The sequence below is a fragment of the Haliotis rufescens genome, unplaced genomic scaffold (assembly GCF_023055435.1).
Source record: "Haliotis rufescens isolate VD_foot unplaced genomic scaffold, xgHalRufe1.0.p SCAF_10, whole genome shotgun sequence".
In the NCBI taxonomy this organism is placed as follows: domain Eukaryota; kingdom Metazoa; phylum Mollusca; class Gastropoda; order Lepetellida; family Haliotidae; genus Haliotis; species Haliotis rufescens.
The window spans coordinates 2,501,708-2,523,345 of NW_025963780.1; the positions used below are offsets into that span (position 1 = coordinate 2,501,708).

General features: G+C 39.5%; 2 protein-coding genes across 3 annotated transcripts; one reads left to right on the plus strand and one right to left on the minus strand.

The window, feature by feature from the left end:
• Positions 1-2,308: 2,308 nt before the first annotated feature.
• LOC125374790 lies at positions 2,309-3,394 on the plus strand. The gene is made up of 2 exons (XM_048386396.1): positions 2,309-2,415; positions 2,568-3,394. The coding sequence occupies exons 1-2, from the start codon at positions 2,321-2,323 to the stop codon at positions 2,965-2,967; spliced, it is 495 nt and encodes a 164-aa protein (XP_048242353.1). The 5' UTR covers positions 2,309-2,320; the 3' UTR covers positions 2,968-3,394.
• A 2,709-nt stretch (positions 3,395-6,103) lies between these two features.
• On the minus strand, positions 6,104-20,497 carry LOC124145452 (post-GPI attachment to proteins factor 3-like). 2 transcript variants are annotated; one of them, XM_048386399.1, is made up of 7 exons: positions 19,920-20,497; positions 11,213-11,362; positions 10,379-10,441; positions 8,805-8,866; positions 7,856-7,992; positions 7,200-7,404; positions 6,104-6,439 (listed from the first exon to the last, which is right to left on the minus strand). In XM_048386399.1, exons 1-7 carry the CDS (start codon positions 20,391-20,393, stop codon positions 6,373-6,375), a joined length of 1,158 nt encoding a protein of 385 aa, XP_048242356.1. In that variant the 5' UTR covers positions 20,394-20,497; the 3' UTR covers positions 6,104-6,372. The 2 variants fall into 2 exon arrangements, with proteins under 2 accessions (XP_048242356.1, XP_048242357.1); XM_048386400.1 differs by lacking the exon at positions 11,213-11,362.
• Positions 20,498-21,638: the final 1,141 nt, after the last annotated feature.

Genomic DNA, 21,638 nt, shown 5'->3' on the forward strand with positions numbered 1-21,638 from the left:
AGCCTCCATTTATCAATGATGTTACTCGTCTCGTCATAGTCAGATTGGGGGGGGGGGGGCACACAGGTCGCCACGGTCTTGGCCTAGTCGATTCACTGTGCAGAGTTGCGTCCCTTGGGCACGCCAGAAACCGATGATTGTGGGTTTGAATCCTGGTTCGCCCCAGTTATGTTTCTAGGTTTGTCAGCACCATTCCTGTGCTCGTGGGTTTCACCGATGTGGTAAATGTCCAAGACCTGCATCACTTCTGGCTTTCCTCCCACATTAAGCTGACACGCGGTGACATAACTGGAATAATGTTAATAGCGAAGTTAAACCCAACTCACTCACTCACATACCTAAGTTAATCTGCAACTTCTTGTCCCAGTCTGAATGAAACGGTCATGAATAAAATGGATGTATGAAAAAGTGAACAGAATAACCTCGGCTATTCTCATAAAAATGAAAAATTTGAAAAAAGCATTCAAAAATTTATTGCAAAAGTATGAACATAGAAACATATTTCTCTTCAAGAATCTTCATACGTTCAAGATATGCACAATGACACATAACACATAATCATTATGAAACAATAGAAACAATAATTACACCCATCTATGGCCACAATCAAATATTATTAGTAGTAGTAGTAGTAGTAGTATCATTAGCATTATCATTAGTATTATCAAAAGTTTCTCCAAAGTGAAAACTCATTAAATTCAGATCTTAGTTCTCGCTACTACTAAACTATAACAGAAGCGAGAACTAAGATCTGATTTTAATGAGTCTGCTCAAAACCACCTCCCGACGTGAATGATTGGCTCAAAACATCTGCAAGCCAAAACAATAAGAACAGAGCTCGCCCACACTAGTGAATCCATTTCCAATATGGAATTCTCCCTGCTGGTCAAGAAGGCATAGTTAGGCACAGAATTATTTTGCAGGTTTTACATTTGACAGGAAGAGTTTGCTGTTGTTCAATTCAGCAAAAGCTAATTTCTCCCCAGAAACAGGCAGTGACAGAGATGTGTAGCACGAGACTAGACACTAGATTCTGCACACAAGGCCATCTTAACATTAACATCAAGTCTTGATTTCACACCTCAACAGATACAAATGTTTCACATACACAATGATAATTATCATAAGACACATCGGTGGTGTACAAGTGCATAGCACAAACTCTATTAACATGAAACAAGACCATCACCATGTAACTACAGAATAGATGCCTCCGTGGCCTTGAGGATAGAGAGTCTGCCCAGAGAGCCAAAGGTCGGTGGTTCGATCCCACGCCGCGTCATACAAAAAGATGTTTAAAGATGGTACTTGTTGTTACCCTGCCTGGCATTGGTATTAAGAGATGAAACAAGGACTGGTCAGCTCAGAGTCGGGATACTGTGAGCGGAGTACTGATGTTAAAACTGTAGCATGGTATCTCAGTGGGCTAGCACTATAAAACCGGCTTAAGTACAGACTAGTTCAAGCAGCCACACACACGTGCATGCTTGTCACTATATCAGTGCAGTAATCTTGAACAGGATGTTAAACCCTAATTCACTTCACCTCACGACAGAACATAATCAAACTATCTTTTCTACAAGTTCTTTAGATTTGTCAATATTACAGAATAATAATTATAAGGAGAAATGATCAGTTTTGTTCCTTAATACTTTGTGGCATAGATTTATCACAATTCACACTTACACCATTCATCAATTTGAGCATCCATCAGTCAATCCAGTTTGATTTTCTTAGCTTAAAGTCGCACTCAGCACTAATCCAGCTATATGACGATCCCATTAGTTGCCTATGCTGCCGAGGTTATATCCCATTAGTTAGACGTCCCAATTGTTAGACATTTGTAATAAGGCAAAGAGGGAATATACCTACAGGTGTAATGGATCAGTCCTAATAAGATTAAAGTACTGAGTAGGGATAGGGGACTCAGTTTAGGGAGTATATATGTTACAATTTCGTTTTATTAACTTAAATTACCTTACTCTCAGCACAGGTTCAATAGGCATGAGATTAACTATGTAAACTATGGAGTAGCTTAATTGTCTTACTGTATGATCAGTTGAAGGAGTTGAGTTTAGATTATCTACTCATTCGGCGTGGAAGTGAGCAGTTGATATTAGATGGATATATTTACAACAGAAACCGCGAGAGGCAAACCTGCACACATTGGAGATGTGTCGTCAAGACGTGCAATGGGAAATGTACAACTGTCGGTGACTTTCTTTGCAATCAGTCGGAACATAACCATCCGCCTGAAGATGAAACCAGAGTGAACTTTGTCAGCGATCTTCGTAAAAGAGCGCGAGAAGTAACCACACAGATGCAGGCATTGTACGAGGAGCAAGTCACTCAAGTAGATGAAGCCAACATGCCAGCGATGCCATCATTTCAGAGCGTGAAAAGTGCACTTTACAGGTAAATATCATCCCGTAATTTTGACTTGGTTAGAATTTACTTTTTTTTTAGGTCCCACATAACTTGTTTTGCTCTTAAACATTTCAAGTTAATCAAATCATTATCAATATATCATGTAACATATGTGTAACTGTTCATTTGCTCTTGTTCAGGCGTTACATTCCAGCGTTACCCAGGTCGCGGTCAGCAGTAGACATTGAAGACAAATGGTCAGAGACAACAGATGGACGTCCCTTTCTGCTGTTCAGCGACGGCGACGATGACAAGATCCTGGCTTTCTCCACTGCAGAACAGATACAAGCCCTCCAGGAAGCTGACACCCTTTACATGGATGGTACCTTCACAGCATGTCCAGGTTTATGGGATCAAGTATACATCATTCATGCCAGAGTTGGCCCCAACACCTTCCCTCTAGTGTTCGCCCATTTGCCAGATCGCCAAGCAACAACCTATGGCCGACTTTTTCGACAACTGAAGACAGAAGTTCAAGAGCGACTCAACAGACCTCTGTCACCTAGCACACTTGCTCCGTCTGGGATAAATAAACTGTAAAAGTTATTCAATGTAAAGTGTACATTACCAAAAACTGGCACAAAGTGTTGTTACAAACTGTATAAAATTTATCAAATGTAAAGTGTCATTAAATGTTAAGTATAATATTAAAGTATCTATTTAAAGCTGCTTTGCTTTGTTTGTCAGATCTTATCTGGACTATTCCATTTTAAAGTCTGAGGTAACAAGCATAAGGATTAGTGTGCACTCAACCGTTTAAAGTGTTGTTATAAGCTGTCTAACTATTGGGACGTCTAACTAATGGGAGGACACCGCTGCCGAGCATGGGTTGCTGTAAGATGAAGTGTCATTCAGATCTTCACAGGGGCACCAATCCAGGTATGAGACACAGCGATGTCAGTGTGTCCTGTGACTGGTCTTGTGGACACACTGTTTTCCAAATCCTCACCCCCCTCTCTGTTTAGTGAGCGAGTGAGGGAGTTGGGTTTAACGCCATTTTTAACATTATTCCAGTTATATCACGGCGTGTCAGTTTATTGTGGGAGGAAGGCCCGAAGTGATGCAGGTCTGAGACGTTTACGACTTCGGTGAAACCCACGAGCACGGGTATGGTGCTGACAAACCTAGAAACATAATAGGGGCGAACCGGGATTCTTACCCACACTCATAGGTTTCTAGCGTGCCCAAGGGACGCAACTCTGCACAGCAAATCACGACACCCGTGCCCCCATCTCTGTTTATGAAATATGACAGGAAACCTGGACACGTTTTCATCCATGACTGCCTCTGTTTATGCACTAAGGCCTGATGTAAGAAAATTCCTGACCAATCTGAGATATACTTCGAGGATATAGTTTACAAAACACATGTATACCATGAACTGTGATATCCCAATTCCAGTAACTGAATACAATGGTTTCAATACTTCCATTCAATGTATTAAATCCTTAACTGGCATTCACTTCAACATTTTCAAACATGACCAATACAATATATTACACTAGCATCACGATACACACAATTTGAATACAGTCATCCCCCATACAGACCATAAACGTACATCACATATCAAAGTCACGCTACAATATAACATCAGCAGCAGAAATCACAAGAAAACAGTCGGGAACTTATCTAGACCTGCTCCAAGGTCCATGTATGGCCCAATGCATTCAGCTAATATCAGTGAAAATGACAATAGTGGAATAAAACATGTCCCAATTCACATTATTTACTTGTAATTACATCTTCCCGAGGCAAGGGAGTTAACTGACTATAAAAGTCAAGATTCCATCCTTGCCGAACTACGCTGGTATTATGGAGTTACGGTTTGGCTGGACTGACGAGTCCAGGTATAGACCAATCAAAATCGTGTCATGAAATCGGCATGTGGTTAGTAAACTGCCGTGCAGATTTCGATCGATTGCAAAGCATGTGTACCATCAATTCGGCGTGAAAAGATACTTTCCAAATCTTTTCATGTTTATAATCAAGGTGCTCACATGATTTGATACACTTTGCAAAGTATGACCCATTTTATGACAATATAGATCTTGATTATCGATCAAATTGTCTTGACTGGTTGCCTGGTCTTGTTTGAAGCAAATGCAAGTGATAAGAGAGGTGGAATCTGATTGGTCAATAGAAGGGACATAGAACGGACGTAACTCCTCATAATTGGTGGTGCTACGATTGAGCCCAGAAATTCCAGCCTAGTTCGGCAAGGTTGGAACTGAACTTTTTACAGTCAGTTAACTCCCTTGCCTCTGGAAGATGATGTAACTAATGTTGGAGAGGTGTCTTGTATTTCACTATGGCAGGACCAATAAAGGCTAAGTATTAATTCTCAGTTTCACATTACTGCATCGAATTCAATAAGTTTAATCTGAATTTAAGAAATTGACAACTTTAACAATTTGAACAAAATGTTTTTTCCCAGTTTGGCTATCAAGTTACTCAGCTTGGAATTCCTGAAAGTAATATGAGTATGCATTGCAACATGGTGGGTGGGTGTGCAGCGCTCTGATTGGTTGTGACATGTTATTTGGGATGTGAAGCCAGGAAATCGAGTAGGAATCGAGCCAGGGATATTTTACTGTGTATGAATGATTGTTTTGTGGAAAATGCTTTCTAAAAAGGCATGGCAACATCAATAATGCTTCCTCAAAATATTGCGTTAGATTAGTGATCAAGTCTTTGAAAGGCATTTAGAAGTGTTACACATAAGGAACTTATGGATGTCCACTGATGAAGGAGTAAGTATATACTCTGAAACGTTGTGTTCCTCATAACAAAGAAGTTGACATCCATAAATTCTCTCCCTTAGATTAGTGATGATCACAAAAAAAGCTATAAAATGGTAATCTAAAAAAAATGCATTAAATTTTTCAATAATCCTTGCTGACGGGAATACAATTTCTTTGATCTGATTATAATCTATGGTGCCGTTGTACAAAACAACCTCAGCGCTACAACCGTTGTAAGCCAATGGGGGGGGGACGGGGGACTGGGAATGTTTTTAAGATAAACTTTCAACAGGTTTCATTACAGTATCTGAAATAATTTATTTCTTTTGATAGTGGCTGTAAATGGCTAATCATTATTTTACTTTTTTCTTGTTGGCAAAATATATACCCAGTGCACTTTTTATTTTTTTTTATTTTCCAACCTTTCAATTTTGGGGAGTCAGTGGATTTGTAAAAGTCTGGGCTCAGTATCAGCAGCTAAAGTGAACCACTCCATGTTGGAGAGGTGCGACACATTCATATACCAGTCACAAATGTAAGGTGCCTTGATAAAAATATTTCAGTGCATCAACTACCTTAAGGTCTTCAAGTGGCATTTAGAAGCATTCATGACCAACTCGTGTTATTCCGGGACAAGCCAAATAGCGACTCATGCCCATCTCATGGCCATTTTGGCTGTCTTAGTGCAAACGGACGTACCTAAAACAACTGTCTACTCATTGGTTCACATATATTTCCCCATATATTATATATATTGCATATGCAATTTAAAGCATATCGGGGCATGCGTAATTATACAGTATGATTGAACACATTTGACTGTGTCTTAGGTATATTTTTAGATGCAAGACATGTAAAATCAAAAATTATTTCTGAGGGATTCTTTGACGAAGAACTTAAAATCATACACGCATTCTGATTGGTTTGTCTTATTTTCACACATAACATTCATCCATAGGGACGAGTCTTCTTGCAGGTTACTAAAAGGGGCGAGTGGTGACGAATGATTTAGAAGTAGGTATGATGATCAAGGGAGATAAGTCAATTGACAACAGTGCTAGTATCTACACCAAAATGTGGCAGTCATTGTTATAAAGAAGCTGTACATCCATAGAACCTTCTCCCTTGTTCATCAACTCCTTTGTGTTGTTGATGATGATGCTATCTGTAGTTGTTGTTGTTGCTGTTGTTGTTGTTGTTGTTAATCCAATTTGAGTGCCATGTCTTCTTCCCACTGCTTCAGATACAGGGAATCGTCTATGATAAAACTGAAACAAAGGACTATAAAGCTAACACCAATTCTCACGAAACAGGCACCATTTGCTTCTGCTCAACAAAGATCTCAGGACATTCCATTATAACAGTATAACATTATATTCCATTACATCACAACAACCTGAAGCGAACTTTGACTGACCAATGACTTACCAGAAGTCGACATTAGCCAATTTATCTTAAAAACATCCTCCTCCCCATAAAAGTAGAGAGAACTAAGATCTGGTTTTAATGACATTTGTTTAGCGGTAACGGAACTAAGATCTGATTTTAATTACAATTTTTTATCGGTAACGGGACTAAGATCTGATTTTAATGACATTTGCTTAGCAGTAACGAGAATTAAGATCTGATTTTAATGACATGTTTTTAGCGGTAACGGAACTAAGATCTGATTTTAATGACATTTCTTTGGCGGTAACGAGAACTAAGATCTGATTTTAATGACATTAATTGTTTCTCAAATGAATATGTTAATGTCCAGCATAAATCATAAACAAATGCATAAAGATTATGTATCTTGTCTCCAGATGTTTGTAATTAACATGATATAGACATATCCTTCACATGTAAAACATACGATTCAAAGGAGAATTATAAAACGAAATTAGTCAGTATGTACTGTGACCGCAACAACAGGAACTACGGCAGCGTAATTCGGAGGGATGAGGTGTGGTGAAATTGGGTTTAATGTTGCGTCCAACATTATATCTACCACAAGAACACGGAGGCAGTTCAAAGGGATGAACTCACCTGTACCACAGCAACCCGAGGTAAGCCGTCCCAGCATGCCACAGTGCATGTGCATCCAGCGCCCACCAGAATGGCGGAAAGTCAAACACCTCCAGCAACAACAACGCATTGATTCCTAAAACAACAGCAGCACACTTCCACACATAGCGTTGTTTCTTGTACTTCACGCCGCACCAGATCAACCATCCGACCATATTCACCATGCCTGCAAGAAATTTGTTTCTTTGAAAGTGTTCATACCGATGAGGCCAAGGATATGAGCCTCATTACTGTTCATACTTTTCACTGAGCATTATCATTCTCACCTTGTGGTCTATGGGCTTGTTCACATTAATTGCTTCATTGGTTGCTCTATGTTATTTTACTGATGTGATTGGTCGTTAGGAGGGACATCCCATGATGCTGCTACACATAAAATCAATGCTCGTGATTCCACGACCATAAAAAACTTCATGTAAAATTTTCATTTTAAAACTGTTTTAAAATTTGAGTCCAATAGTGCTGGACATTCTCTGAAACTTTCATTCTTACAGCCAAAATTAAGATGTAGAATCCTAAATTAACGGATCATGAACAGCCGACGGGGATAACACACCATGCCATAACCTCCATTAACGTCAGAAATATTTTGGCAGAGAAGAAAACTTCAAACTCACCAAAGAGTAAATTCATCTTCATGTTATAACCGTAGTCAAACTTTATGAAAGTGAGATAGTGGATGTGTTGTGCGTAGATCACGAGAAGGATCACACCCACCAGGCACTGACGCCATCTTATTTTCGTCCCCAGAATCCTAGACACATTCAAAAGCAACATCACCATCAACTTATCAACATCGTCAGTCAGTCATCACAATAATAATTATAATCATTGCCATCTATATCCCCATCCATCAAAGTCATCATCATCATCATTATCATAGTCGTCATCACCATCATAAACATCATCATTATCATAAACATCATCATTATCATAAACATCATCATTATCACCACCATCATAATTACATCACTATATTATGACTGTAAGCCATCAATGTCATCACCACTAAATTGTCACTGCAGTCATGTTGTGTTCATCAACAAAGGGGGCGGTTGGGTAGCCTAGTGGTTTAAAGCATTCGGTCGCCGAAGACCCGGGTTCAATTCCCGACATCGGTACAATGGGTGAAGCCCATTTCTGGTGTCCCCGCTGTGATATTGCTGGAATATTACTCAAAGCGGCGTAAAACCATACTCACTCACTCACTCAAAAACAAAGTATTACTAGAATCTTGACATGTTTTCTTTTCATCATCTCTATCATTAGTTTCAACTGAATGAGACCCGTGAAGATCCGGGTTAGAATAGGTCTTCAGCAACCCATGCTTGCCGTAAAAGGCGATTATGCTTGTCGTAAGAGGCGACTAACGGGATAACGGGATAATGCTGACTTGGTTGATGCATGTCATCGATCCCAATTGCGTGGATCATGGTTCATGATGGTCCATACTCGATATCTACTGATCGCCGTCATATAGCTGGAATATTGCTGAGTGGGGCGTAAAACAACAAACCAACTAACCAATCAACATAATGAACACTTACAATTCTTCTCTGTACTCACCTGCAGCTGAAGATAAACACATTGTAAAGCACGATGGAAAAACCAAAGAAATAGTACATTTTCTGAAACAGAGACCATCTTTGTCATGTGTATGTCAGTTTCCATGGTTACATATGAAGATGTAAAACACTGTCTTCAAGAAAAGTATGTGAATTTCATCATGGAAATGTTATTCCCCAAAGACAACAGCTCTCCTCTCCATTCAGGCTTACAAGGGACATACACATTAATTCCCATGGATTTTTAATTTTAATCATGAATGGCTGATTGTTAAATTGTCATGATATAATTGTGAATGTTCATTTCGTTATCCTTTAAGCAGCAGACCCGTGAAGATCCGGGGTAGAATAGATCTTCAGCAACCCATGCTTGCCGTAAAAGGCGACTATTCTTGTCGTAAGAGGCGACTAACGGGATCAAGTGGTCAGGCTCGCTGACTTGGTTGATGCATGTCATCGATCCCAGTTGCATGCAACGATGCTCATGATATTAATCACTGGATTGTCTGGTCCAGATTCGATTATTTACAGACCGCTGTCATATAGCTGGAATATTGCTGAGTGCGGCGTTAAACAACCAACCAACCAACTTTAAGCAGCATTCCACTCGTGAGTAATTTATTCCAATTCATTCCTAAACAATCTCAGGTCTTTTACTCTGATACGATACTGCTCTGCTTGTAGATCTGAGGACACCAATCAGCATCAAGAACTAAAGTCTCGGTAGGGAGTGAAGCTCTCAGACAAGCATAACTGAGTTCTGTATCTCTAAAAAACAAACTAAAACCACAAGTTCCAAATGCAGATAAGTAAGTCTGTGCTATTATATTTTTGTAGATATTTTCACACACCCGGTCTTTCAGAGCACCATAGCTTCTACACCCAAAATGGAGTACCATCGAGGGAACATTTGTGGTCTGTGTGGGTTTCCATCTGTACAAATCATTATTTTTTAATCAAGGCAAATGTAAATGAAGCCAGCAAGAGCTGAATCATTTTAGAAAGCGAATGTCTGATTGGATAAAGAATCTACACAATTTTTTTTTTTGAAGGTGAAAATTTGCTCCTGGTTGAGGTGTCCCAAACTGAACCAATGAGGAGGTATCATATTTGAGAAAAAGATCTGATTTTAATAAGATCGATTACCAACACATTTTGAATTTGTTATATTTAACTTATGATGGTGATAATATGTACCAGCGGTTACACATATGAAGCTACATGTATGTTATTGACCAGAGCGCCTCTCCCCCAAAACATTCTTGTGTTTCAGGTAACCTGACCGACCCATTGTTCCACTTGCTATCCAAAAGTTCTATGGAAACAGACGTCAAGAATCCCACATTTTCATTCTGATAAAACATTGAATGTTTCCACATGTTATAATTGCTGTTACTATTCTGATCTTAATATGAAAGGAAAATTGCAACTAATAACATTTCTGAAAATGCCATCAGTGTCAAACATTATTTTACAAAAACAAACCAACAACCCTAAACCCTGCCTACAGGCCCCTCTGATTGGTCCATGCTCCCTGAAACAGCGGTAGGTGGTTTTGGCCAAAGTGTTCCTTACCTCGGTAAAGTCGGTTTCTCTTGTATGGAAGACAGTGGACCACGTCCAAGCATTAATCCCAACCTGTAAACAATAAATCAATTCTTTAATTTTATACACATTTTTAAAAACTTGACATCTGATTCTTTGTGCAAGACATCTGTGTACATCAACTATCCGACCCGTGAAGATCCGAGGTAGAATAGGTCTTCAGCAACCCATGCTTGCCGTAAAAGGCGACTCTGCTTGTTGTAAGAGGCGACTAATGGGATCGGGTGGTCAGTCTCGCTGACTTGGTTGGTGAGTGTCATCGAATCTCAATTTTGTGGATCGATGCTCATGATATCAATCACTGGATTGTCTGGTCCAGACTCGATTATTTACAGACTGCCGTCATATAGCTAGAATATTGCCGAGTGCAGCGTAAAACAACAAACAAACAAACAAGTCTTGATTCTTTGTGCAAGACATCTGTGAACATCAACTGTCGATGGATGTGACGTACATCATGTACATAAAGCATGAATGTTTAGCATGTTCAGTAGGGCGAGGTGGAGTTCTTCATCACGTTTGTTTGTTTTTTATTTTGTTTGTTGATAAACGCCGCACTCAGAAACATTCCAGCTATATGACAGCGGTCTGTAAATAAGTGAGTCAAGACCATACAATCCAGTGATTGCCATCATTAGCATCGACCAACGCAATTTGGATATGATGACATGCATCAACCAAGTCAGTGAGTCTGACCACCCTATCCCGACAAGCATTGTCACTTTTACGGCAAGCATGGATTGGTGAAAACCTATTCTAACCCGGATCTTCACGGGTATGTTGGTGAGTGAAATGTTAACCTACCATAGCCGCCCCGTGCCAGACGTAGTAGAGAGGGCAGGGCTTGGACACCTTCGACCAAAACCAGATCAGCCCCAGATGGGACAAGGCATTAAGGATGGAGAACAGAGTGGATGCAGGCTCCTGTACCCCAAAGAAGCGGACAAACGGCCACTTGGAAAAGAAAGATTAAAATTTGACTGTAAAAACCCTATGTTATCCTGTATGTCTTTGTGTGAAATATGATTTCTTTATTTATTTATAATTCAAACTATTTAGACAAGTTGAAGACATCCCAACAAAATCAGCCTCTGGTTAATACATGTACATGTACAAAGTTTGGATGAAAATCTTGCAAGGTTTTCAAGTTATGCTCTGGAAATAAGACGGACAGATGGAAGGACAGACGGACATTATACATGTTCTATGCTGGGGGCATAAAAAGGGTATATCTACACAGAGCACAAGTGATTCCAACACCTCTGTTGTTGTTGTTGTTTGTTGTTGTTTAATGCCACACTCAGCCATATTCCAGCTAAATGACGGCAGTCTGTAAATAATCGAGTCTGGACCAGACAATCCAGTGATTGACAACATGAGCATCGATCGTAATATTAGTTGTCAGATATTATAAGATATATGCACAGAGTGTTGTATTGCATATTACATATCGTAGGGTTTACCTGGCACAGAAATGTGCGTCCATTACGCACAAATGTATAGAATGGACGTAGAAAAAAATATTTTTGCATCCCAAGGGATTACAATAATGTTCATTGTACCAAATTCTTGACAAGAAATATTTACTTCCTGTAATTAAAGTAATTATTAGATCTTATAGTACAGTAAAGAACACCATTTCATTTATTTACAGGACCCTCATATTTCCTGTTAGGACCCTAGAAATTAGTAATTGGGGGGCCTCTGGACCCCTAGTTTTGAAGGTCAAGATAAAACCCTCATATTGCAACACATATTGGGGCCCAAATTATATATATATATTTGTACTTTTCAAATGCAACTTCTTCATTCAATAATCCAGACTTCAGATTGTAAGATGGGTACCTGGTAGTATGGATAAATGAGACTACCTGTGGCAGAGCTCCAGATAACTTTTTGAGCAATTGAGGTTTTACTCGATGGTTTCTATTTTAATTGGTGTATTACATTTTTAATTTGGTAACCAATATTTTGTTACTCATCTATTCATCACTCTTTTGTGATTTTCCCAAAATGAGTAAACATTTAAAGAAATGAAATAATGTTTTAAATGTATATAACGGTTCTAAATATAGGCTTGACTTGGAAAGTAAATAAGCTCGTAATTGTGTTTCGGAAATTAGCTTCATTGGGTATTTACGCCTGCTGTTTTTATACATTTGAGTTTTTCATAAAATACATGCGTTTCCGTACGCAAGTTAATTGAAAGTAATTAGTTTTGAATATTTTTAGGGGTATTTTACGCAAATACGCAGCTTATCTGTAGCTCTGACATGGAGAGGCAAAGTAAACATGGGTGAGTGAGTGAGTGAGTGAGAATGGTTTTACACCGCTTTTAGCAATATTCAAGCAATATCACAGCGGGGGACACCATAAATGGGCTTCACACATTATACCTATGTCGGGAATCGAACATGGGTCTTCGGCGTGATGAGCTGGATTGTCTGGTCCAGACTCGATTATATACAGACCGCCATCATATAGCTGGAATATTGCTGAGTGCGGCGTAAAACAAAAACAAACCAACAAACATGTTGACATGAAAACCAAGTTGCCCCAGAAAAAACAGGTTGCACCCAGGTCTCATCAACTTATCAAAGTTGAAACACATGCACATTATCTTGTAGTACCCACAGATTGAAGACATCAAAAGCATGACAAATTAAACATAACACTGTGAGTGTTTGAGCAGTATTGTAAACAAAGCTTAGAAATATCGGTGCATCCCCTATTGGCCTACGTCCCATATGGCCTAAAGAAACAGAAATGACCTTTCCCATTTGGCCTACCACAGATTATTTTAAACAACCTACACCCCTATTGACAAAAATGGTTTGGTTTGAGCTAATTAGCTCTTGTTATTTCACACAGGCTTCTTCTGTGAAGTTGGTAAATGTAACTATCTCACAATTAATTAATCCTTTTCTCATGTTCATAAGGATTGTATATTGACCTTTTTCACACTTCGGTACTTCCGGTTTGAAAGCGAGGCTTGGAGAGCATCGCTGCTTATACAGGTAGTGTCAACACACAGGAAGTAATGGCTCACTGCTCAATGCTTGGTCCCATTCTGTACGAGCGATCGGAGAAAAGCAGTTTCTTCGGATTTGTCTTTTTTCAATTTTCCTAAAGACAAACATCTCAGGAGGATATGGATTGCAGCCATATGTCGAGATGTGAGCAACTCCTTCCAGGTAAGCAGCCTGTCTGTAGTGGTACATGTGTCGAATCACGAAAAATGTTCACAAGAAGTCCGACTAATTTGTTGCATACAATGATACCACAAAAAAATGACAAGAACATCGTGTTTTAGGTAAAATAATAATTGTTTACATGTTATTTCAAAATTGACTTCCATATTTCGAGCCATTCGTCATCTGACCGATGAGCTCTTGACAACTTCATCACACGATCAGTGAATGGGTTGACATAAACAGTCGGCAAACCTAATGTTATGTAAAAAATGTATTATTTATTTAAATGTTGATAATCTGGGGAAAGATTTACTTGAATGCAATGCCAGTAAGTAACACTGACACAATAGGCGACCTTATACTTGAGAAATAGTTATGTAATAAATATTTGTGGTTTGGGCCCTAGGCCTATAGATCTATATTGACTAAGCATGTCTGTCTCTTTGGCTGCCTGAAACAAAATATAAATATTATTTTGATTAAAGGATACTACAGGTTAATGAAATGTTATGGTTATGGTCATTTTGCTGTCCTGCAAGTCAGGTTTATTTTCAGTAATCCTTGTACTGAAAATGTTCATACATTAGGGTAATATATAGGCAACTTCTACCTTATGTATGCTACTTTAAAAATTTTATGACCATAGATTTTGTAATAATGGTTATCTACATATATGTTTTTTTACAGCTTCACTATTTTGAATAATAGAAACTTAATAACATTGTTAAATATGTTTATTGATGTTAATTTTTTTGTTTCAGATTGGTCGCAATATCCCTTTTGTATGCTCTAACCACTTCAAGCAATGTGAAATTAAAAGAGGTCTGGGAGGGCACAAAAAGAGGCTTGTTCGAGGAGCTGTTCCATGTATTTTTACATGGAACAGTGCCACCAAGAGTAAACCAACCAACAAGGTCCAGGATAGAAGGTATTGATTTGACTCCCCCCCCCCCCCCCCTTTTTATTTCGAAAACAATCTTTATTTCTGTATAAATTACCACCAAAGACAATAAATAGATCTTAATTGTGCACCCCCCTTTTCAAAAAAGCTGTATCCGCCCATGTGACTATCTCTTATTATCATATCAATTATTACATATAATATACAGTTCACTAAAATAGTTGTAATCATAATTTGTCATGACATTAATATTTTATTTAATCATTCATTTCTATTCAAGTGCATGTACTGTCCAGTGTGTGACACTGTAAATGTATTATTATGATAATAATGTATAAATATATTATTATTATAATAATGGCAGTATGGCTCCCAGACCTGGCGGGTAGCCAGGTGCGCGGAAGCTATGTCCAATGTTTTAAAAGTACTGATTTAACTTCGAAATTTTACTGCATCCGCCATCTTTGTTTATTTGACTTGACTTTTGTCATTGACTTATTACATTTCTTTGTGTGAGTTGAGTCCAAAATGCACCCAATTGCTAAGTGGACCATTTAGTTTGCTTTAAATATCAGGTTACAAAAGGTGGGGGAAAGAGGTATGAATGGTTTATGATATCACTTTTGTTTATGTTTGATATAGGAGGCTGTTGAAGTGAAATGGTTGAACCTTTGGGAACTCGACCAAAAGCAGATGGTACAAGAACTATATCATTCATATTCGGAATGATTGATGAGAACTGATTAGCCTTAGGATTTTGTCCACAAATGTTTTTTTAGAGTGGAAGAAAATTCATTATGGTTGATGTCTTTGGGCAAGGTATTGTATAGAGTAGACCTCAAACCATCAAGGCGTCTCTTTTTTAAAGGGACAGGTTACGCATTGGAAGATGATGAGTGAGTAAGTGTAGGAGAAGCAGAGGAAGTGTTAGTAGAGGCAGCAGATGTAGTAGAGGCAGCAGATGTAGTAGAGGCAGCAGATGGAGTAGAGACAGCAGATGTAGTTGAGACAGCAGATGTAGTGGAGGCAGCAGATGTAGTGGTTGCAGCAGATGTAGTTGAGGCAGCAGATGTAGTGGAGGCAGCAGATGTAGTAGAGGCAGCAGATGGAGTAGAGAAAGCAGATGTAGTGGAGGCAGCAGATGTATTTGAGGCAGCAGATGGAGTAGAGGCAGCAGTTGTAGTAGAGGCAGCAGATGTAGTAGAGGCAGCAGATGTAGTAGAGACAGCAGATGTAGTGGAGGCAGCAGATGTAGTGGAGGCAGCAGATGTATTTGAGGCAGCAGATTGAGTAGAGGCAGCAGACGTAGTGGAGGCAGCAGATGTAGTAGAGGCAGCAGATGTAGTGGAGGCAGCAGATGTATTTGAGGCAGCAGATGTAGTGGAGGCAGCAGATGTAGTAGATGCAGAAGATGTAGTGGAGGCAGCAGATGTAGTTGAGGCAGCAGATGGAGTAAAGGCAGCAGATGTAGTAGAGACAGCAGATGTAGTAGAGGCAGCAGATGTATTTGAGGCAGCAGATGTATTTGAGGCAGCAGATTGAGTAGAGGCAGCAGACGTAGTGGAGGCAGCAGATGTAGTAGAGGCAGCAGATGTAGTGGAGGCAGCAGATGTATTTGAGGCAGCAGATTGAGTAGAGGCAGCAGATGTAGTAGATGCAGAAGATGTAGTGGAGGCAGCAGATGTAGTGGAGGCAGCAGATGGAGTAGAGGCAGCAGATGTAGTAGAGACAGCAGATGGAGTAAAGGCAGCAGATGTAGTAGAGGCAGCAGATGTAGTGGAGGCAGCAGATGTAGTAGAGGCAGCAGATGTAGTAGAGACAGCAGCAGATGTAGTAGAGACAGCAGATGTAGTAGAGGCAGCAGATGTAGTAGAGGCAGCAGATGTAGTAGATGCAGAAGATGTAGTGGAGGCAGCAGATGTAGTTGAGGCAGCAGATGGAGTAAAGGCAGCAGATGTAGTGGAGGCAGCAGATGTAGTTTAGGCAGCAGATGGAGTAGAGACAGCAGATGTAGTTGAGGCAGCAGATGTAGTAGAGGCAGCAGATGTAGTAGAGACAGCAGATGAAGTAGAGACAGCAGATGTAGTAGAGGCAGCAGATGTAGTGGAGGCAGCAGATGTAGTGGAGGCAGCAGATGTAGTGGAGACAGCAGATGTAGTGGAGGCAGCAGATGGAGTAGAGGCAGCAGATGTAGTAGAGGCAGCATATGTAGTAGAGGCAGCAGATGTAGTGGAGACAGCAGATGTAGTGGAGGCAGCAGATGTAGTAGAGGCAGCAGATGTAGTAGAGGCAGCAGATGTAGTGGAGGCAGCAGATGGAGTAGAGGCAGCAGATGTAGTGGAGGCAGCAGATGTAGCGGAGGCAGCAGATGTAGTGGAGGCAGCAGATGTAGTGGAGGCAGCAGATGTAGTAGAGACAGCAGATGTAGTAAAGGCAGTAGATGTAGTAGAGACAGCAGATGTAGTAGATGCAGAAGATGTAGTAGAGGCAGCAGATGTAGTAGAGACAGCAGATGCAGTAAAGGCAGCAGATGTAGTAGATGCAGAAGATGTAGTAGAGGCAGCAGATGTAGTAGAGACAGCAGATGTAGTAAAGGCAGCAGATGTAGTAGATGCAGAAGATGTAGTAGAGGCAGCAGATGGAGTAGAGACAGCAGATGACAAAAAGGCCTTTACTTCTTTGTGGAACATGCCATGTCTGTGGCAGCGATGTTTTTGACAATGCAGGTGGCACTGTTTTTAAGTCAAGGGATTGATAGTGTTGTAACAAATACTGTAAACCAATTACGTGATTACATTTGCCCTGGCCAGATTCACAATTACATGAAGTCTGCTCAATGAGAGTTGAATCGGTTGTATTGATCCAGATCAGAAAAATATCATTGGTAGTCTATTGTTATTATTGTTTTATCTGGAAATATCTGCTCAGTGTTTTTTCTTACGAGGATTAATTGGCCTTGTCCAATTATAACCATGACTTGAAAATAATTATGCAGGGAACCCAGTTTTCTTTTCTAAGCCATGAGCATACTAAAGGTTTCTTCACTAAATTGATTGTTCTTCAGACTATTGATTCAAAGGTGTGGGTTTTCAATAAATGAGAATTTTATTTATCTTTCCATCAAAAAGTACTTTTTTTTCACAGCCACAATTGTTTTAAATGTATCTTAGCGAGAAAATATGAAACAATTGACTGAGTACAAAAACACAATTTCCTTTCGGTTTCATTCACCTTCATGTGATAAGGGGTTTCATTCTTTTTTATTGACTTGAAGCTTTGAGCTCTGCAAACTGCTCCATCAGGTTGAGGAGATAAAAATAATTGAATATCCTGCCTGTTATAATCATGAAAATATCAATGTGTATAATTGATTTACAACAGGTCTGTAAAATAAACCCTTGTATACAATTTATATCATTCTGTTGTATTTAATTTGCCTGTATGTGTTTACTTTTAGTCTGACTCATGTTACCATAAAATGGTGAGTTATTACACATATACTTCTTTGGATTTATGTGAATGTTTATTGGTCACACAGCAGATCATATGGACACATACCGTATTCGACGTAATAAGCGCCCCGCTCTAATAAGCGCCCACGGCGATATTTGCTAATATATTAGCTAGTGAACAATCCCAATTAGCACCCCTTCCGATTGATCAATGTACACAAGACTTATTTATTCGCGTATAATAGGCACTCGTGTGTTATATGCACCTTTAATTATGGGCAATTAAATTCTGGAAAAATATATCTGTCGTATATAAACATTTCAGGCTGTCAGCATAAACAACGAAATTTATCCTGTAACTCCACCAAAATGATATTCTAAAAAGAGCCCCCTATTTCTAATTTTGAGAGCGCCCTGGGCGCTTATTACGTCGAATACGGTATTACTCAAATGTGGAGGGCGATAGAACATTATCTGAGCTCCCTGGTAATGTTTAACACTGAACATGAATGGTACACTATGTACAGTGAAAAACAAAATTGATGGAAAACTGTGAAACGAATCTTTACTTAAGGGGAGTTGCTGCTGGTTCTTAGGCTTATGATAATGAAGGGGCTTTTTCACAAGTTCAACACGTTTTCTTTGAGGTTACAACAAATGTGAGTTGGAATTCATGTTTTGATAGGTGCATGCACATAACAGAAGAAAGTATTATTTCAGCCAGAGACCAACAAATATGGTATCTGCTTCAGGCTAACAATAGTTATGTGACATATGAGAAAGTCATACAAATCATACAGAGATCAACACAGCAACATATATTTTTTATCTTTAAATTTCAATTTTACACATACTGTTATTACTCATTTAATGTTCAAAACAACACCCACTATTTTTTAATGATTTTTCATTGCTACTACAGTACGAAGCTATTCACCACGTTTTTTGTTTTGGAAAATATTTATACTTCAGGTGGAACATAAACAATGAAAAAAACCTGATTATTCATTTCAAAAGCTGTTCTTATTTGGACTCATATCAATAAGCAAACAAATCGAAACAACTTCACAGCCAAATAAAGTGTTGTTTATTGTTTACTAAACAATGCGATGTAATGATTATCCCATCAACAATACTAGGTGTCACATGTATTATAAAAACCGCAAGATGTGTGTTTTTGGAGGACCTTGATAAGTTAATATTTAACGGAAAAATCACTTCCGGGTTGCCGACACAACCAAGGCCCTACCTTCAACATCAAATACGTATCTTTGCAAAAATTGCCATAGGCTCTTTTTCTGGGACTTTTGCAATTTGGTTGACCCAAGTTTCAACAAAACTGGGTCTTATGACCGTGACACAGTTTAAATTTTTGGTCCACAGTCTTCGCGCTCAAATTGGTGGAAGCCATTTCGATTCTGATTCCTTGACATGCTCTCCAAGCCTTGTTTGCGATCCAAGATGGCGAAAGTGTGAAAAAAGTCGATAACTGGCTTCTTTGCCTATTGTGTATTTAGTCAATAGGATTAACTATTATTGGTTTTATTTCTTTGATCACATACCATTGTATACGGGTAATGATAACGAAGTTAATTTAATAACAAAACATTGTTCTTAGTATTCATAGTATAAAAGTACTAGCGGTTATCAGTGCATCATTCTTCATAATGGCAGGTATTCAGAGGGTTGGGTATGTTCAATCACAGAGAGGTGGTCGTCAAGTTTTGATTGACAATTTTAAATATAGAATTAACGGAAAGGGGTCAACTGCAACTTTCTTAGAGGTATGTCTGCCGTCCACAATCATCAATGTTGTGTGGACACATAAAGGGTTAGCCACAAATGTGAAAGATTTTGACATGCACTGTGTTCATGTAGACATAACTATTGAGTTGCATTTTTCCGTAATATCTTGCCTTAGTGTATGTTTTATTAAGCTAAATCCAGCACTGGTTCGTCCTTACCTTCCCATGGAACTGTGGAACTCCACTTCCATCACGTCTAAAAGCCTCAACAGTTGACCACATACACTCATATTGACATTCATCGGTACAGTTCCACTGCAACAACTGAAGATGATATGGTTGTTTTTGGAGAAACGTCTCTACGTCCGTACAGTTGCTTGTGCTGCAGTTTTTCACACACTTCTGATAAATCCATGATCTGTCTCCGGCAGAAGCACCCGCCCAGTCGACATATATCAATGACAAGGCTGCTGCTGTAAGAATACTGGAATGCATTGTCTGTGAACGTGCCGAGCAAGCAGGTCTAGGGTTGGGGAATTCTTGGTGAAACTCTTCTGTTAATCCAGAGACCATATACCGAGATACAGGCCTCAGCAGTAGATTATCAATAACGATCACTGCCGCGGTAATGAGTGTAGGCGATGCACCGAGGACCCCCGCGGTTTTTCTCTCGGCTGTTGTCAAGCATGGCATATATGCGGTCGCGTCAGTTTACGTCCCTTTCCCAGACCTAGGCCCACTTGCACAAACCTATCTTAGCGCTAAGATCGCTTCGTGCAAGTGGGCCCAGGCCTCAGCGCTACGTTTATCGAGAGGTATGCCTGTTGTGCACGCGCGTGTAGTTCAAATATACTGTATTTAAGCTTCCGCACGCCAAAACGAAATGCGCGGCTAATAATAGACAAATCCCAGTCAAATTATAACAATTCCTTACATTTTTGTCTGAATAAATATTACTTAAAAGCGAACGCCGTATTCTGGGACAAAATTTTCATAACAAATAACGGTAAAGGAGAGTATTTTATCAGGGTATGAAATTCCCAAAAGTTTCAGCCAGACCACAGGACTGGCTAGCTGAAATACTTGCCAGCCCTGACCAAAACCTGCCTGCCCACTATAATCATATGTTTCTCAGGCTAATTTAATTAAAAATAATAAAACTGATTGCTTGTAGCATAAGCGCATCGCTAAATGTTAGGTTGTCTAAAAGCTAACGGGGTTTCTTTTTGGTTACATTTTATCATTCATCTTTACATGTGAATTAATGCTTATCATCGGGAAATATTTAGAATATTTTCACCTATGAAATATAACCCGACCGTCGGGCAGGGGGATTTGAAAATCTGGCAGCCCGAGTTGAAATCAACCCGTCTCGGACGGTCGGGCAGGCAGGTATTTCGAAAGCTGATTTTATGCTCTAAGCCTTACAATTCGTACTGTAACATGTTTTATAAATGTACAAATATATACTGAATAGTTCTAGATCATTCAATGTTAACACATTTAAAGCCATTAATTTTCTTATCTGTACTGTTAGTGAGGTGACGATTGAGATCATCGGTGGTTTGATTCAGTCTCTTTAGACATCGTGGTAATGTATCACACTACCCTAAACTAATAAATACATGCACGTTTGTAAAATCCGTTTGACTAGGTACTAGAACGGACATATACAATGTCATACATTTTCTTCATACGCATTCTCGCAATCACAAATATAGCTGACAAACTTTCTTTTCAGAACACAGGCCACTTTATTTTATCCCACCCCACACCATAACGCTGCCGCCCCCGAACCGATCTTCTTCCATGACACAATGATTGACGTAACGTTCACCTCGACGTCGGTACACTCGAATCCGTCCATCGCTGTGGCTGAGGTGAAAACGAGACTCGTCGGTGAATAGAACTTGTCCCCACTGCATGGCCGTCCAGCGT